The following is a 13,354-nucleotide window of genomic DNA, read 5'->3' as shown; positions in this document are numbered from 1 at the left end:
TGGGGAGACTGAGGCAGGAGGATTGCTAGTTAAGTGACAGCAGCCTAAGTCACACAGAGAAACTCTCTTAAACAACTGAAAATGTGGACCCGAGTTGGCTCAGTAGGTAAAGGTGCTTGCTAAAACCTGACAATGTGAGCTTGACCCCAGGCTCCCATAAGTGTCCCCAGACCTCTGGTGCAGATGCATCCAAACCCACCCAGAATAAGTGGAATAAAAACTAAAATAAAAACCCCAAATCTATGAAATGAAGATACATGTGTGTGATTTCTTCCATAAACAGTGGGGACAGCGCTGCCAACAATGGGTCACGTTCTTTTTAATAAGAAAACCCAGCAATGCCTCAGCTATTAGGCTATTGCTTAGCAAAATTATTCTTGGGTTTGAAAAGAGCTTTTCAAGTCTAGAAAGTTTCATTTCCACATGCCTCTATACCTATGAGCTCAAACGCTGGAGCCGATTTTCCTTCTCTCAGAGTTAAACTTCATTTCATTACATAAGACGGAGCTATGTCTAAACGTAACAAGAGGCTGCCTGTGTAAAAACAAGTTCCCCTGAAGCCCAGCTGAGCCATGCAGAGTGAGAAAAGCCAGCAGAGAAAGATGCCAGCTCCCTACCACTAGGTAGTTAAGAGCTTCCATCAGAAGGGGGCCCTGAGGGGTCAGAGTTCAGGCAGATGCCAGGAGAGGGACTGATAGTGACAGGCAGCAGTGTGTGGCCAAACTACCCAGCAAGGGCAGGGAAGCCTCACTCATCGGGCTGTTACTCAGCGATGACACGAGGGAGCCCCATAAACCCGAGCTTCTCATTAGACTCTGCAGCGCCCAGATGGTTGTAGGCATTTACTGCAAGCATAAAGCACAAACTGGCTTAAAGCACATTTGTACCTCAGCCAAAACTACGTTTTTCAGAATCTAATTATTAAAAAATTTAAAACTAGGGGCCGGGGTGTGTGTAGCTCAGCAGTAGAATGTCACCTGGCACATGCAAGACTCTTGTGAGCTATCCTCAATACAAACAAACCCGAATTGTGCTGTATTCCAGTAATCCCAGCACTTGAGAGGGGAGGGGGGCCGGCAGGTGGACTAAAACTTCAAGGCTACCTCAAATGTTGGGAGCCAGCCTGGGCCACATGAGACCCTGTCTCCAAACAGGCAGAGACAAGTAATGCATATATGTGTCTGTGTGCAGACAGTTGCACTTGTAAGGACACCTGTGACTTAACCTAAGGCCTCACTCTTACAGCATTAAGAAAACACTTAAGCCTTTAGCTTAAGCTCTTTTGCAGGCAGGCAGATTTTAGTAAAACATATGGTTAGAATAGGCACCAGACTTAAGCACTCAGAAAGTATGTTTTACTATCTATTTCATAGCACCACAGAGCACGCTCGATTTGTTAACTGGATGTAGCTTCGGGGGTTCTTATACAGAAAGACTTAACAGGCCAATAAATGTTACAAAGGAGACCATTACATACTCTTTTCTCAGAAGAGACAACTTTCAACTCCACGTACAATCTTCTAGCCCCGGGGTCATGAAGAGACTGCGCTGTGATCTGAGAAGGAACTCCCCATTTAGCTGTAACACACACACACACACACACACACACACACACACACACACACACACAGTTGCCCTGTGCAGAGCAGTGTTCAGAACACTCTCAGCTCTGCTCACCATCAGTGCTGCTGCTTCTCAACAACTATTATGAAAGTTGTGCTGAGGTTTATATCATATTAGTACCATTTTAACCCTTTCACCTATACAGTTCTCGGCACGTTATATTCCAGATGCTGTACGACCATCCCTACCACCTGTTATCTAACTATTCCACCGATGAGCAGACACTCGGTATACTCCAAGAAATGATTCTGATAAGAGAATTAAGACACAGGCTGGGCGTGGTGGTGCACGCCTTTAATCCCAGCAATTGGGAGGCAGAGGCAGGCAGATTTCTGAGTTCCAGGCCCTGCCTGGTGTCTACAGAGTGAGTTCCAGGACAGCCAGGGCTATACAGAGAAACTCTGTCTCGAAAAAAACAAAACAAAACAACAACAACAACAACAAAAAAAACCAAAAAAAAGAGAATTAAGACACAAAAATCATAGTTTTGTGGAAGCTATCTCAGGTACTCTGGTAAGAACAAGCATGAGAATAACTACTGAGCTTAAGGCTTTACTTTAAAAAAAAAAATCTAATTTTGACAAAGGAAAAACCCCACAGTTTATAGGAAATAAAATAGGAATAGAGCAGTGGTCCCAGGAAGCTCGTCACAGAGCTCCATTATCACATATAGGTTGTTAGCTAGTTTTGCTTTATTTTCCTGCTGCCTTCCTGAATGTTGTTAGAACACAGTGGCTGTATACCAGAATTTTAGAGGGTTGAAACAATGCTACACAATGTCTGAGGCTGGCCTCGTATTCACAGTGACTCTCCTGCCATAGCCTCCCAGGGCAGAGCTTAGGGGTGTGGATGAGGTCAAGGGTCAACCTAAGGTGGAGGGGGTGTGGGGGTGGGAGTGGGGTGGGGGTGGGAATGGGGACGACAGACCACACACACAGAAACACTGGTCTCAGTTTCCCAGCACAAGCTGGCTCAGAGAGATACAGCCACGGCCCAGGAGGCTGGTGAGCCTGAGGGCCCCGCCCTGGAGCTGTCCGGTGTGACTCTCTGTGACAGCTCTCCTGCTGTCTCCCTTGGTTTATCTGCTGTGGATTTTACCTCTGTTTTCCTAGACTTACTTATTTTATTCCCCCCCACCTCCATAGCTTTTTATCTTTTTCTTCCCAGGACCTTTAAAATTCTCTTATGAAACAAAAGACAACAGTCATCTTTCTTTGCTGTTCTTTTTTTTTTCTGTCTTTTCTCTATTTAATAGCTTAAAAGTTCATCTTAAAGCGTCATCTCAAAGCTTCCCTCCGTTCTGTTAAGGCTGCTTGTGTAATCTAGAGATGCGTGTTCCCACACTGAAGGAACAGTGAACACACACACATCATCTTATTCCCTGGGGATACGAGGAGAAAGGCTTCCTTACTCGAGTGTGCCCAATCTTGTCTTCATCTGAGCCCCTGAGAATGCTAACTCACAAGGTTGAAAAAGAAATATGGCGTTGGTAGCCGTGCCTCTTGCCTCTGTCTAGAGGCAGACAACGTAGCTTCCTAAACTGTAAGCACTGCAGTGACTGAATGCCATCTGATTTAACAACACACAAGTCATTCAATAATTAATGTTGATGTTAATGGAATTGTCCCCTTAAGCTTAGAACCAGAGCAGGATTTGCACATGAGATTGCACCTTACTCTCCCTGCTCTTCATCCCCGATTTACCTCTGCGATCTCTATCTTCTTGGCCAGATCATCAAGGGAGAGCGTGCTCTCGTCAGGAGGCAGATCCTCCTGGAGACTGTAGGACGCTTCTTCAGGAGAGAGGTCTTGGAGGAGGTCAGAGTCGTCGTCCTGGATGTCCTCGTAGGACAGGGAATCTTCAGCATCCTTCAAGCATCTCTCCAAAAGGCTGTGCAGATAGTCTTCCGTTTCCTTACTCACTCGGTCTTCACTGTCCCGCCTTTCTTCTGGGGCCATACACACTTCCAGACACAGTGTGCTTACGTCACAGGCTTTCCTGTCACCACAGAGTGCACTCTCAGGACCAGTCTCCAAGCCAGCCTGACTCTGTGCTGATTTCCCATCACTGGCCGTGACATCAGGCTGCCGCGGCTCAGCTACCTCACTGCTGTGAGGCTGGTCCCTGGGCAGCGCTTCAAATGCGTCCTGCAGAGGAAGGCAGAGTTCTTTTCGGTGTGCCTGTGAATATTTACCCTCTGAAATCAACCCAGGCAGTGCACCGTCGTCGCCGGTGGAGAGCTTCTGCTCTGCCACTGATTCACTAGGAGGAGCCACCTTAGGGTCTCTGGCCACACCGCAGTGGTCCTCTGTGGGAGGCGCCGGCACGCAGCTGCTGTCTTTGCAGGCATTCGAGGCAGCAGCTGGCCCTGACCTGCTCCCGGCTGTCTCCAGGGACTGGGTGTGGAGGTCCAGTGTGGCATTGGTGCTGCTGGGCAGCTCCTCCGTGTGGTCCTTTCCTGCAGTCCCTGGAAGCTCGGGGGAAGCTGTCTGCCACTCCATCTGATGACAGCCGGGGCTGCTCTCCTGGGGCTCCTCCTCATGCCGGTCTCCACTTGGATCCGTGCTGGGACAGGTTTCAATCTCTGAATATGAAGAAAAATAAGCTGCTTTTGGACTCCAAACAACGCTTTGCATACAAAGGTAGAGGGGAACACATGCACACGTGTGACACAAAACTATTCTAACCCTTTCAGACAGAAATGCTGTCTGTTACACTGCAGTGTCCTTAGGCAGAACACACACGCCATGTGGTTAATAAATAGTATTAATGTAGTGAAAAATGATTATTCAAAAGCATGTTAAAGTAAATGAATGATTCAGTCCTCATTATAAATAAAAAAGTTTAAATTCTGAATTTTTTGTCTTTTATATTTAAATAAATACACTTATTATTTTTCTTTTTTTAAAAATCTAATAAACCAGAAAACTTTTTTAGCTTCTACTTACTTAAGGCATGCCATTATTGGGTAAGTATTTGGGTAATCTTACTAATAATATAAAGATGTAAATAGGACGAAGTTTATTCAGAATGAAGGAAGGAGAGTTTGTCAGATTAGACTTGTAATCTGAACACAGCACCTTTGAAAATGTGCCTTCAGAGCACAGGCAGCTTCCTAGTACATGGGCGCAGAGGGGACTACAGAGAATACATCTGACAAGAAGCAGAAACAGGTTTGAATTTCTACCTCTCAATACTTTTTAAAGAAAAAACTTGTATGTAAACAAAAAGCAGAACTTGCCCATTGGTCAAGAAAGAAGCCCTCTCATCTTGTTAGCTAAACATTCTACGAGGGCATATATAATTTCCACAAAAAACAGTCAAAAGTGTAAGACAAAATAATAGTTTTATTCCTTTTAAATTTTAGTTTACTAGAACTTCAATTACCAACTGACAATCTAAGCAGTCCAGCCCCAAGACCAGGTATTTCCTAAGTTCTGTCTCAGATGCCGGAGAGGCCAAAACGGCCTGGCAGACTCCGCTGTCATGCAGAGGCGGCACCGGAAGAGTTCTGCACGGTCCCTGGCTCCCGACCCCCAACTTCTGATATCAGAGAGCACTGAGAAGAAGTGGCCATCTCTGGAGAGTCCAAGGTTTGGCTGCAAGACAGCAGGTCCCCATGGGTTGTGAGCCTTGCCCAAGCTTATTGGCATCTATCAGGCAGGGTATGGGGCAAAGGTCAAAGTAAGAAAGGCTACAGCCAGGTGGGAAATGGGTCAAGCTCAGTCATAAAGTCCAATGAGACCGGGCAGCACATTCCTGGTCTGTTAACCCCCAAGGCTGGGGATCTCCACATAAGGGAAAGGACAATACATAACAAGGACAAAATACAGAGAAAGATGCAGAGTGCAGGGCCCCAAGCTACACTGGAAAGGCATCCACAGCACTGACAATTCTCTCTTAAAGATGAGGTGGGGCCAGATGCCCTTCTTTGTCCAGGATCATGATGGATATTGTTGTTTGGATTGTTGAAGCCAGTGATAATCCCAACCGTTTACTCAGTCAAAAAATGAGGTATTCAGTTAGAAGAGCAAGGATCCAGGCTTAACTTAAGAACCAGAGCACCAGACAAATGGCCTTAACTGTGGTGCCTCGGTCTCCCCATCTGTACCACAGAGAGCGCAGCAGAGGACAGGCCGGTGCTGGGCTGCATGCAGTGCTAAGCTTCGCTTCACACACAGGGTTCCTAACAGCAATCTTCCCAGTGCACACAATGTGGAGGCACGGCCACACTCAAACTGGGTGACTCCTGAGTCCATCCCTTTACTGGGTGCATGTGTGTGTGTGTGTGTGTGTGTGTGTGTGTGTGTGTGTGTGTGTGTGTGTGTGGACATGACTCAGGACAGGATCTTCTACAGCCCAGGCCAGGCTTAAACTCGCCCTGTAACTAAGAGGACGACTTTGAGTCGTGTTCTCCTGCCTGCCCCTTTCGGTTCTGGGATTACAGGTGCACATCACCGTGTCTATTAAGTTGCAATAAAGCTTATTTTACCCTGGTTTCTGACATTTAAAAAATTACTAGAAAAAAGACAGAAAAAAAAAAAAAACAAGCGTGTGAGGTTGACACAAAACAAAATCCCTAATTTGTGTCATAAGAGAAAAGGGAATGAAGATTTGGAACTGACTTAACAAGAGCTTTGGTAGAGCAGAGGGCTAGTGAATGGCAACAGTCACATCTGTACTGTCAGGGAGGCTCACTCAGAACGCCTGCCATCTCTCTTTAAAACAGTTCAAATCATAAGGTTCATAATATAAACTGATAATAAAATCATCATCAGGATAAAAATGTCCTGAAAATATTTACTTCTAAAGCTTTGTAAATACATTTAGAAATGTTTCCCAAAGCCTGTTTGATATGCTTGCACATGCACTTATATAGTCACAGACATACACACAAAGCGGTATGAATCACACACACTCTCACAGCACACATGCAATGTCTCACACACACAGTCACACACACACACACACACACACACACACACACACACACACATCCGTTTGCACATGCACTTATATAGTCACAGACACACACACTCACTCATACAGTGTCTCTCACACACAGTCACACTCTCACAGCACACATGCAGTGTCACACACACATACACACACACACACACAGAGTCACACTCATTCATCCGCTTGCACATGCACTTATATAGTCACAGACACACACACACACTCATACAGTCTCTCTCACACACAGTCACACTCTCACGCACACATTAACATACACACACTCACAGACACACATTCACATACATACCCACCCATACACACACACACAAACACACACTCATACACACACACGCATATACACACTCATACACTCACACACACACACACACACACACACACACACACACACACACACACTGTATGTTAGCTAACAAAGGAGAGAGGATAACGTTCTATAAGTTCTCCAGACAGAACTTCTCCCTAGCTAGGCTTACAGAACAGGTTGGTACCTGGTTAATCTGTTCAGTAATAGTTTGGTTTTTTGTTTGTTTGTTTTTGTTTGTTTGTTGTTTGTTTTTACACAAGAAAGAATCTAAATACACCAAAGCTATTTCAGACCACTCTGTATAATCATTTTATATTATGTTTTCCATACTGACATTAGAGAAAATATTTAGATTTTAAAGAATTTATATTCTATTACTTCTAGTTATCTAAAAATAGAAATACATATAGAAATGTAGGTTTTCTATTTTTTAAAAGTATATGTACAAAAACCTAAATAAAAAAAATTCCAACCCAGCATTTCACATGTAACACTTAAAATGCTGCAGGTGACAGGGCTCCTGTAAGCCTCTCTAGTGTTCTCTGCACGGACCTGGCTCTTTGGCTGCTGCTTCTGTCCCCACTGCCTCTTCAGACATTATCGCCCTTGCAAGGCTTTTCCTCTCTGGTGACGGTTCCACAGGCGCTGTCTAAAAAGTTGTTAAAGAGGAAAAGATAGTCATGACTTTTTTTGAGAAACTTGTATTAAGCTAGAAAACTGCAGGCATGCTGGGGAAGGTTTTCTGGGCCAGTCTGGCACACAGTGTAAGGTGCTGACAGGCTCCCCGTGAGTGCTTCCAGAAGCAAAACCTCTTACCTTAAGCTTGGACAAGAGAGGGCTGTAGGAAAGAAGAAAAACATAGTTTTAAAAGTACAGCATGCTTCCAAACAAATGTCACTGAAAGGACTATAAAAAACCAGAGCTCTCTGCATTCTAATATTAGCGCAGAACAGTCCCAGGGCTGAAATACTGCCACCGGCCTCCGTGGTCAAAGGAGAGCTGCAGCTTGTGTTCGCTTCCTTCACCAGCTGATTGCTACTGCAAGGCCCCACACAAGCTACAGGGGCTTTTCACACCCCACAAACGTTTTAAAGTTTCAGTTTGAAACAGATCATGGCAGAAGAGAATTAGCTGGAATTACCCATGGACAGACAAGTACCTTCCAAGTGTTCGGTTTTAAGGATACCACTCTAACAGGTGTGGGTGAAATAAATTCTAGCTTTACTATTATCACTATACTTGGGATTAAGAAACAGGTCAAATGTCTACATGTTGAGCACGCAGGCCGCCACGGGGTCATACGATACATTGTCACAGCAGCACAGCAGCACTGACCCTGCATGTGATAAAATGGAACCGAGAAACAAGGGTGTAGGGAAGAATCTAGAAACAGTAGCATTATCCTCTCTGAACTCACAGGCCATGTAAACTCCACTACAGACCTAAGTTACGATCCGGGGGAAGAGAGGGGATCACGGACTTGGTGCTTCAGTGAAGCTTAACTATTAGGGTGACTTAGTCTTAGAAACCTAGCTGCTCTACACAGATGAAGCAACTGAGAAGTACCTGGTGGATGAAGGTTTCCGTCACTTAGGTTAAATACTACATACTGTGCTGCTTAGACCGTTCTTTAAACGGTTACAACTGTTCTTAAGATATACAAACACTGGGAAACAGCCAAAATAAAAATAGTGAATATATAGATATCCATACATTTAATAAAATTAAAATAATAAATGATTAAAAAACAGAAAAAGTCATAATGCATAACTTAGATCATTTGACTTGTCTGATCCCTTAATCAGAAAGTATCAAAATTATCAATGTTTCTAGTTAGAAGGATCCTCGAAGCCTATGGAAACCAGGTGAGGTTTAAAAAAAAATTATTATACTCAGTTTAGTTTCTTAAGTTGAAAATGTCAAGAAAACAAAGAAATGGCTCATGCAGTTCCATACTCAATGTACTGTATATCTTCAATCCGCTCCAACTTACTTTAAATAAATTATAACATACGTACTCTTGGTGAGTTGTGCAAATTTTAGCAAGCTGTTCAAAATCTTCACCATTAAATCCCTTTTCTGAATTTCTCAGAGGCGTCACTGTACGTGGCTGGACAGCTTTCCATTTTGTTTCTAAATTTAAAATATTTGTTAGTCACTGGTTCTTACAAAATCTATTTAGGCTCCACTGTAATAATTAATATACAGCTAGCTTCTCAGGCAACCCAAAAGTTAACACAATTAGCAAATAGCTACGAAGAGTAAGATACAGACCCGTCAGCCTTCCCTCTCCTTCCTTCTCTCTCTCACCAGGTGCTGGGGAACTCAGGGCCTTGCCCTTGCAGGCTCTAGGACACTAAGCTACACCCCCAGCCTGGGCTTTGCAACAGTAACTTTTTAACATGCAAATCGAGGTCAGTGCTAGCAAGTTGTTACATTAATTCCCATTAATTCCCAGTTCCAGGTCAGTCTGTACTTACCCCATTGTTCCTGAATGGCAGAAAGATTTGCAAGCAATTGCTCATGATACAGCCTTTCAAGCTGAATAAATTTCATTGCTTTCTCATCTGAACAGAAAATCTTGAGGAAAATAGAAATCAAGACTCCCTCTCCATTAAACCCCAGGTTTGCTAAGGAATGTCCTACAGAAGACAAGAAATGTGGTGGCTCACGCCTTTAATCCCAGCACTCGGGAGGCAGAGGCAGGCGGATTTCTGAGTTCGAGGCCAGCCTGGTCTACAGAGTGAGTTCCAGGACAGCCAGGGCTACACAGAGAAACCCTGTCTCAAAAAACCAAAAAAAAAAAAAAAAGAAATGTGTGGACCTGATCAAAAAGATGAGCCGACTCTAAATATTTTCAAATGTAAGCAGAGCTGACTTGAGGTTTCCTGGCTTCTGAGTAAGCGCATCTCATCATGTGCACACATGGAACGGTGACGCCGAGGGACTTGGGTTCCACACTGGAACACAGAGAAATGAAAGGCTTTACTCAAGGCCTGCACATCTAGCGCTCAGTAAAGCCATCCGATTGGAAGGAGGGCCCACAGGAGATCTTGGAGCCTGTGTAAAACTTTAATTTCTTTACTTAGCTGACTTCCTGACTCTGAGACCCTTCAGGCAACGTTTCTTTTTGGTTCCCGGACCCTTAGCTTACTTTTAATCGGACACTTTCCTCCCATGAGTAAAAAGTATAACATGCTAAATCATGAAAACATCACATGACATGGGTCTTTTATAAAAAAAAAAAAAATAATTCCCTACAGTGACTTTCCTAATTATCACGGAATTCCAGTTTTTCGTTGTTGATCTTCTTATGACCTTTTGGCTTTCCATCTGCACCACACAAACCTGCATCTTAGGAGGTCACAGAATACTGTCCAACTGCCCAGCTTCCTCTGGGCAATGTCCTGAATGTTGACCCAGAAAAGAGAGAAGACGCGAAAGTTTAGCTTTGTAGCCTTCCCATGAGCACTAAGAGGGCAGTTCTCACTTTATCACCTAACACTCCTGGGCCCAGAAGCAGCATCACAAGTCCTCTGCACCCTCTGCCCAGGCTCTGCTCCCTCTGCCCAGCCTCTGCTCCCTCTGCCCAGGCTCTGCACCCTCTGCCCAGGCTCTGCTCCCTCTGCCCAGGCTCTGCACCCTCTGCCCAGGCTCTGCACCCTCTGCCCAGCCTCTGCTCCCTCTGCCCAGGCTCTGCTCCCTCTGCCCAGCCTCTGCTCCCTCTGCCCAGGCTCTGCTCCCTCTGCCCAGCCTCTGCTCTCTCTGCCCAGGCTCTGCTCCCTCTGCCCAGGCTCTGCACCCTCTGCCCAGGCTCTGCTCCCTCTGCCCAGGCTCTGCACCCTCTGCCCAGGCTCTGCACCCTCTGCCCAGGCTCTGCTCCCTCTGCCCAGGCTCTGCTCCCTCTGCCCAGGCTCTGCTCCCTCTGCCCAGGCTCTGCTCCCTCTGCCCAGGCTCTGCTCCCTCTGCCCAGGCTCTGCTCCCTCTGCCCAGGCTCTGCTCCCTCTGCCCAGGCTCTGCACCCTCTGCCCAGGCTCTGCACCCTCTGCCCAGGCTCTGCTCCCTCTGCCCAGGCTCTGCTCCCTCTGCCCAGGCTCTGCACCCTCTGCCCAGGCTCTGCACCCTCTGCCCAGGCTCTGCTCCCTCTGCCCAGGCTCTGCTCCCTCTGCCCAGGCTCTGCTCCCTCTGCCCAGGCTCTGCACCCTCTGCCCAGGCTCTGCACCCTCTGCCCAGGCTCTGCTCCCTCTGCCCAGGCTCTGCTCCCTCTGCCCAGGCTCTGCACCCTCTGCCCAGGCTCTGCACCCTCTGCCCAGGCTCTGCTCCCTCTGCCCAGGCTCTGCTCCCTCTGCCCAGGCTCTGCTCTCTCTGCCCAGGCTCTGCTCTCTCTGCCCAGCCTCTGCACCCTCTGCCCAGGCTCTGCTCCCTCTGCCCAGGCTCTGCTCCCTCTGCCCAGGCTCTGCACCCTCTGCCCAGCCTCTGCTCCCTCTGCCCAGCCTCTGCACCCTCTGCCCAGGCTCTGCTCTCTCTGCCCAGGCTCTGCTCTCTCTGCCCAGGCTCTGCTCCCTCTGCCCAGGCTCTGCTCCCTCTGCCCAGCCTCTGCACCCTCTGCCCAGCCTCTGCACCCTCTGCCCAGGCTCTGCTCTCTCTGCCCAGCCTCTGCTCCCTCTGCCCAGGCTCTGCACCCTCTGCCCAGGACTGAAGGCTTCCTATTCGGATGCATACTTGAGTGTACTGGAAAACTTTATTTTGTTGTTTACTAGTGAAGACCTAATGTGTCCTTTTAACATACATCTGTACATCATAAAATATTTCTATTAGTGAGGAACCATTAAAACATACATTTAAATTGCCCAATGATGCAGATGGATCTTAACATGATATTCTCCAAACAACAAAACCATCTAATGATATCTTTCTCTGCACGTGGCCCTACTGTGTGCAGCTCAGGACCACACTTGCAGCATGCAATCAGAGGAGTTACTGTCTGCTGCTGTCCGGCATGTTCCACTATGTGAATGTTTGACTTGTGTGCTTAAGAGCAGGAGAATCTAAAAGATTTTTAAAGTTTCTCTTCCCGGCAGCATGTGTTTTCCCCATTCTCTTGAATATAAATATTTAATGTTGGTAAACTTAGAGGTTCTTTATGGAAAGCCACATTTAAATGGCTCTAGGGGGTTTCTGGAGTGACCTGTTTCCTACACTTTGCTCTTTGAGGTGGCTACAAGGGCACACTCAACTGCCAAAACCTGCTGAAACCATTCGGTCTGCACAGCTTGTTTCCTGGACCTCAATATAAAAAAAGATGGTTTTTCCAAGCAGCCTATGAATTCTGTCTGTGAGGTAGAAAGGATACAGTCCTCTTCCTGGAAATAGGTCTCAGCTACCTGTAAAGACAGAAGAAGAAAGGAGTATTTGAGTGAAAGGACGAACTAGGGAGACAGCAAGATCTTGTAAGGCTGCTTTGATAGGCTACTAACAAAATGATTTCTCCACATCCATGAGTTCAGAGGAACTCTGTAGGCGCAGGCCACAATCCTAGGGTCTCCGTCAGCAAAGCTAGCACAAGTACCCTTTAGCCGCCAAACCACCATGTTCTTTCCAGTCTAGTCACGTCCTAACAAGCTTCACTTAGCCCCTTAAGTTTAAAAAGGAAGAATGCTTAGGGATGAGGGGAAGGCTATAGGCTTACAAAGCTGCAGTAGGGGTCAACAGGTTTAAAAGATTATTATTATAAACTAAAAGTTAGAAATGGCCAGGCAGTGGTGGTGCACACCTTTAATCCTAGCACTTGGGAGGCAGAGGCAGGTGGATTTCTGAGTTTGAGGTCAACCTGGTCTACAACCTGGTGAGTTCCAGGGCAGCCAGGGTTATACAGAGTCTCAAAAAACAAACAAACAAACAAACAAACAGTTAGAAATGGGGTCAGGGAGATGGCTCAGTAGGGAAAGATGCAAGATGAGTCTGCCTAGGCTGACAACTTGAGTTCAATTCATGTGATTCCACATGGTGGAAGAAAGAAGAAGTTTCCCTAAGTTGTCCTCTTACTTCTACATGAGCATCATGGAACACCCCCCCCACACACACACACACACACTCACACACACCCACACACCCACACACAGCAGAAATGTCACATTACATGAGACTTTAACACCATTTCATTTCTACTTTAAAAACTACCAGCTCAAAACCTCAGGGGACCCTGGTTTTGGTGTGTGTGTTTGAGATTATGTCTCCTGTGGCCCAAGGTGGCCTTCAATGCCAAATGCAGCCGAGAATGACCATAACTCTTACTCCTCCTTTTCAGATGCTGGGGTTGTAAACAGCACCACAAGGTAAGAGCGTGCTTTGATATTTTTACTTATTGATATTCTTAGTGTGTTTGTGTGTACATACCTGCACACACACTAGAGTTTGAAATGAGGTGTTGCCTGCAATTGTTTACCT

The 13,354-nt window shown here is 46.2% G+C and overlaps 1 protein-coding gene across 2 annotated transcripts in view; it reads right to left on the bottom strand.

Moving 5' to 3' along the window:
* Positions 1–13,354, bottom strand: part of Cnst (consortin, connexin sorting protein) — an 81,035-nt gene that overhangs the window by 13,486 nt on the left and 54,195 nt on the right. For both annotated transcript variants that reach the window (XM_006496799.4, NM_146105.3), the window contains exons 4-9: positions 12,261–12,291; positions 9,388–9,474; positions 8,926–9,040; positions 7,724–7,745; positions 7,460–7,556; positions 3,327–4,207 (exon numbers count right to left, since the gene is read on the bottom strand). In XM_006496799.4, the coding sequence (XP_006496862.1) occupies positions 3,327–4,207; positions 7,460–7,556; positions 7,724–7,745; positions 8,926–9,040; positions 9,388–9,474; positions 12,261–12,291 (1,233 nt within the window). The remainder of the gene's footprint in view (positions 1–3,326; positions 4,208–7,459; positions 7,557–7,723; positions 7,746–8,925; positions 9,041–9,387; positions 9,475–12,260; positions 12,292–13,354) is intronic.

Source organism: Mus musculus, chromosome 1, assembly GCF_000001635.26.
Source record: "Mus musculus strain C57BL/6J chromosome 1, GRCm38.p6 C57BL/6J".
Classification (NCBI taxonomy): Eukaryota; Metazoa; Chordata; class Mammalia; order Rodentia; family Muridae; genus Mus; species Mus musculus.
This window is presented reverse-complemented; position numbering and strand designations above follow the sequence as displayed.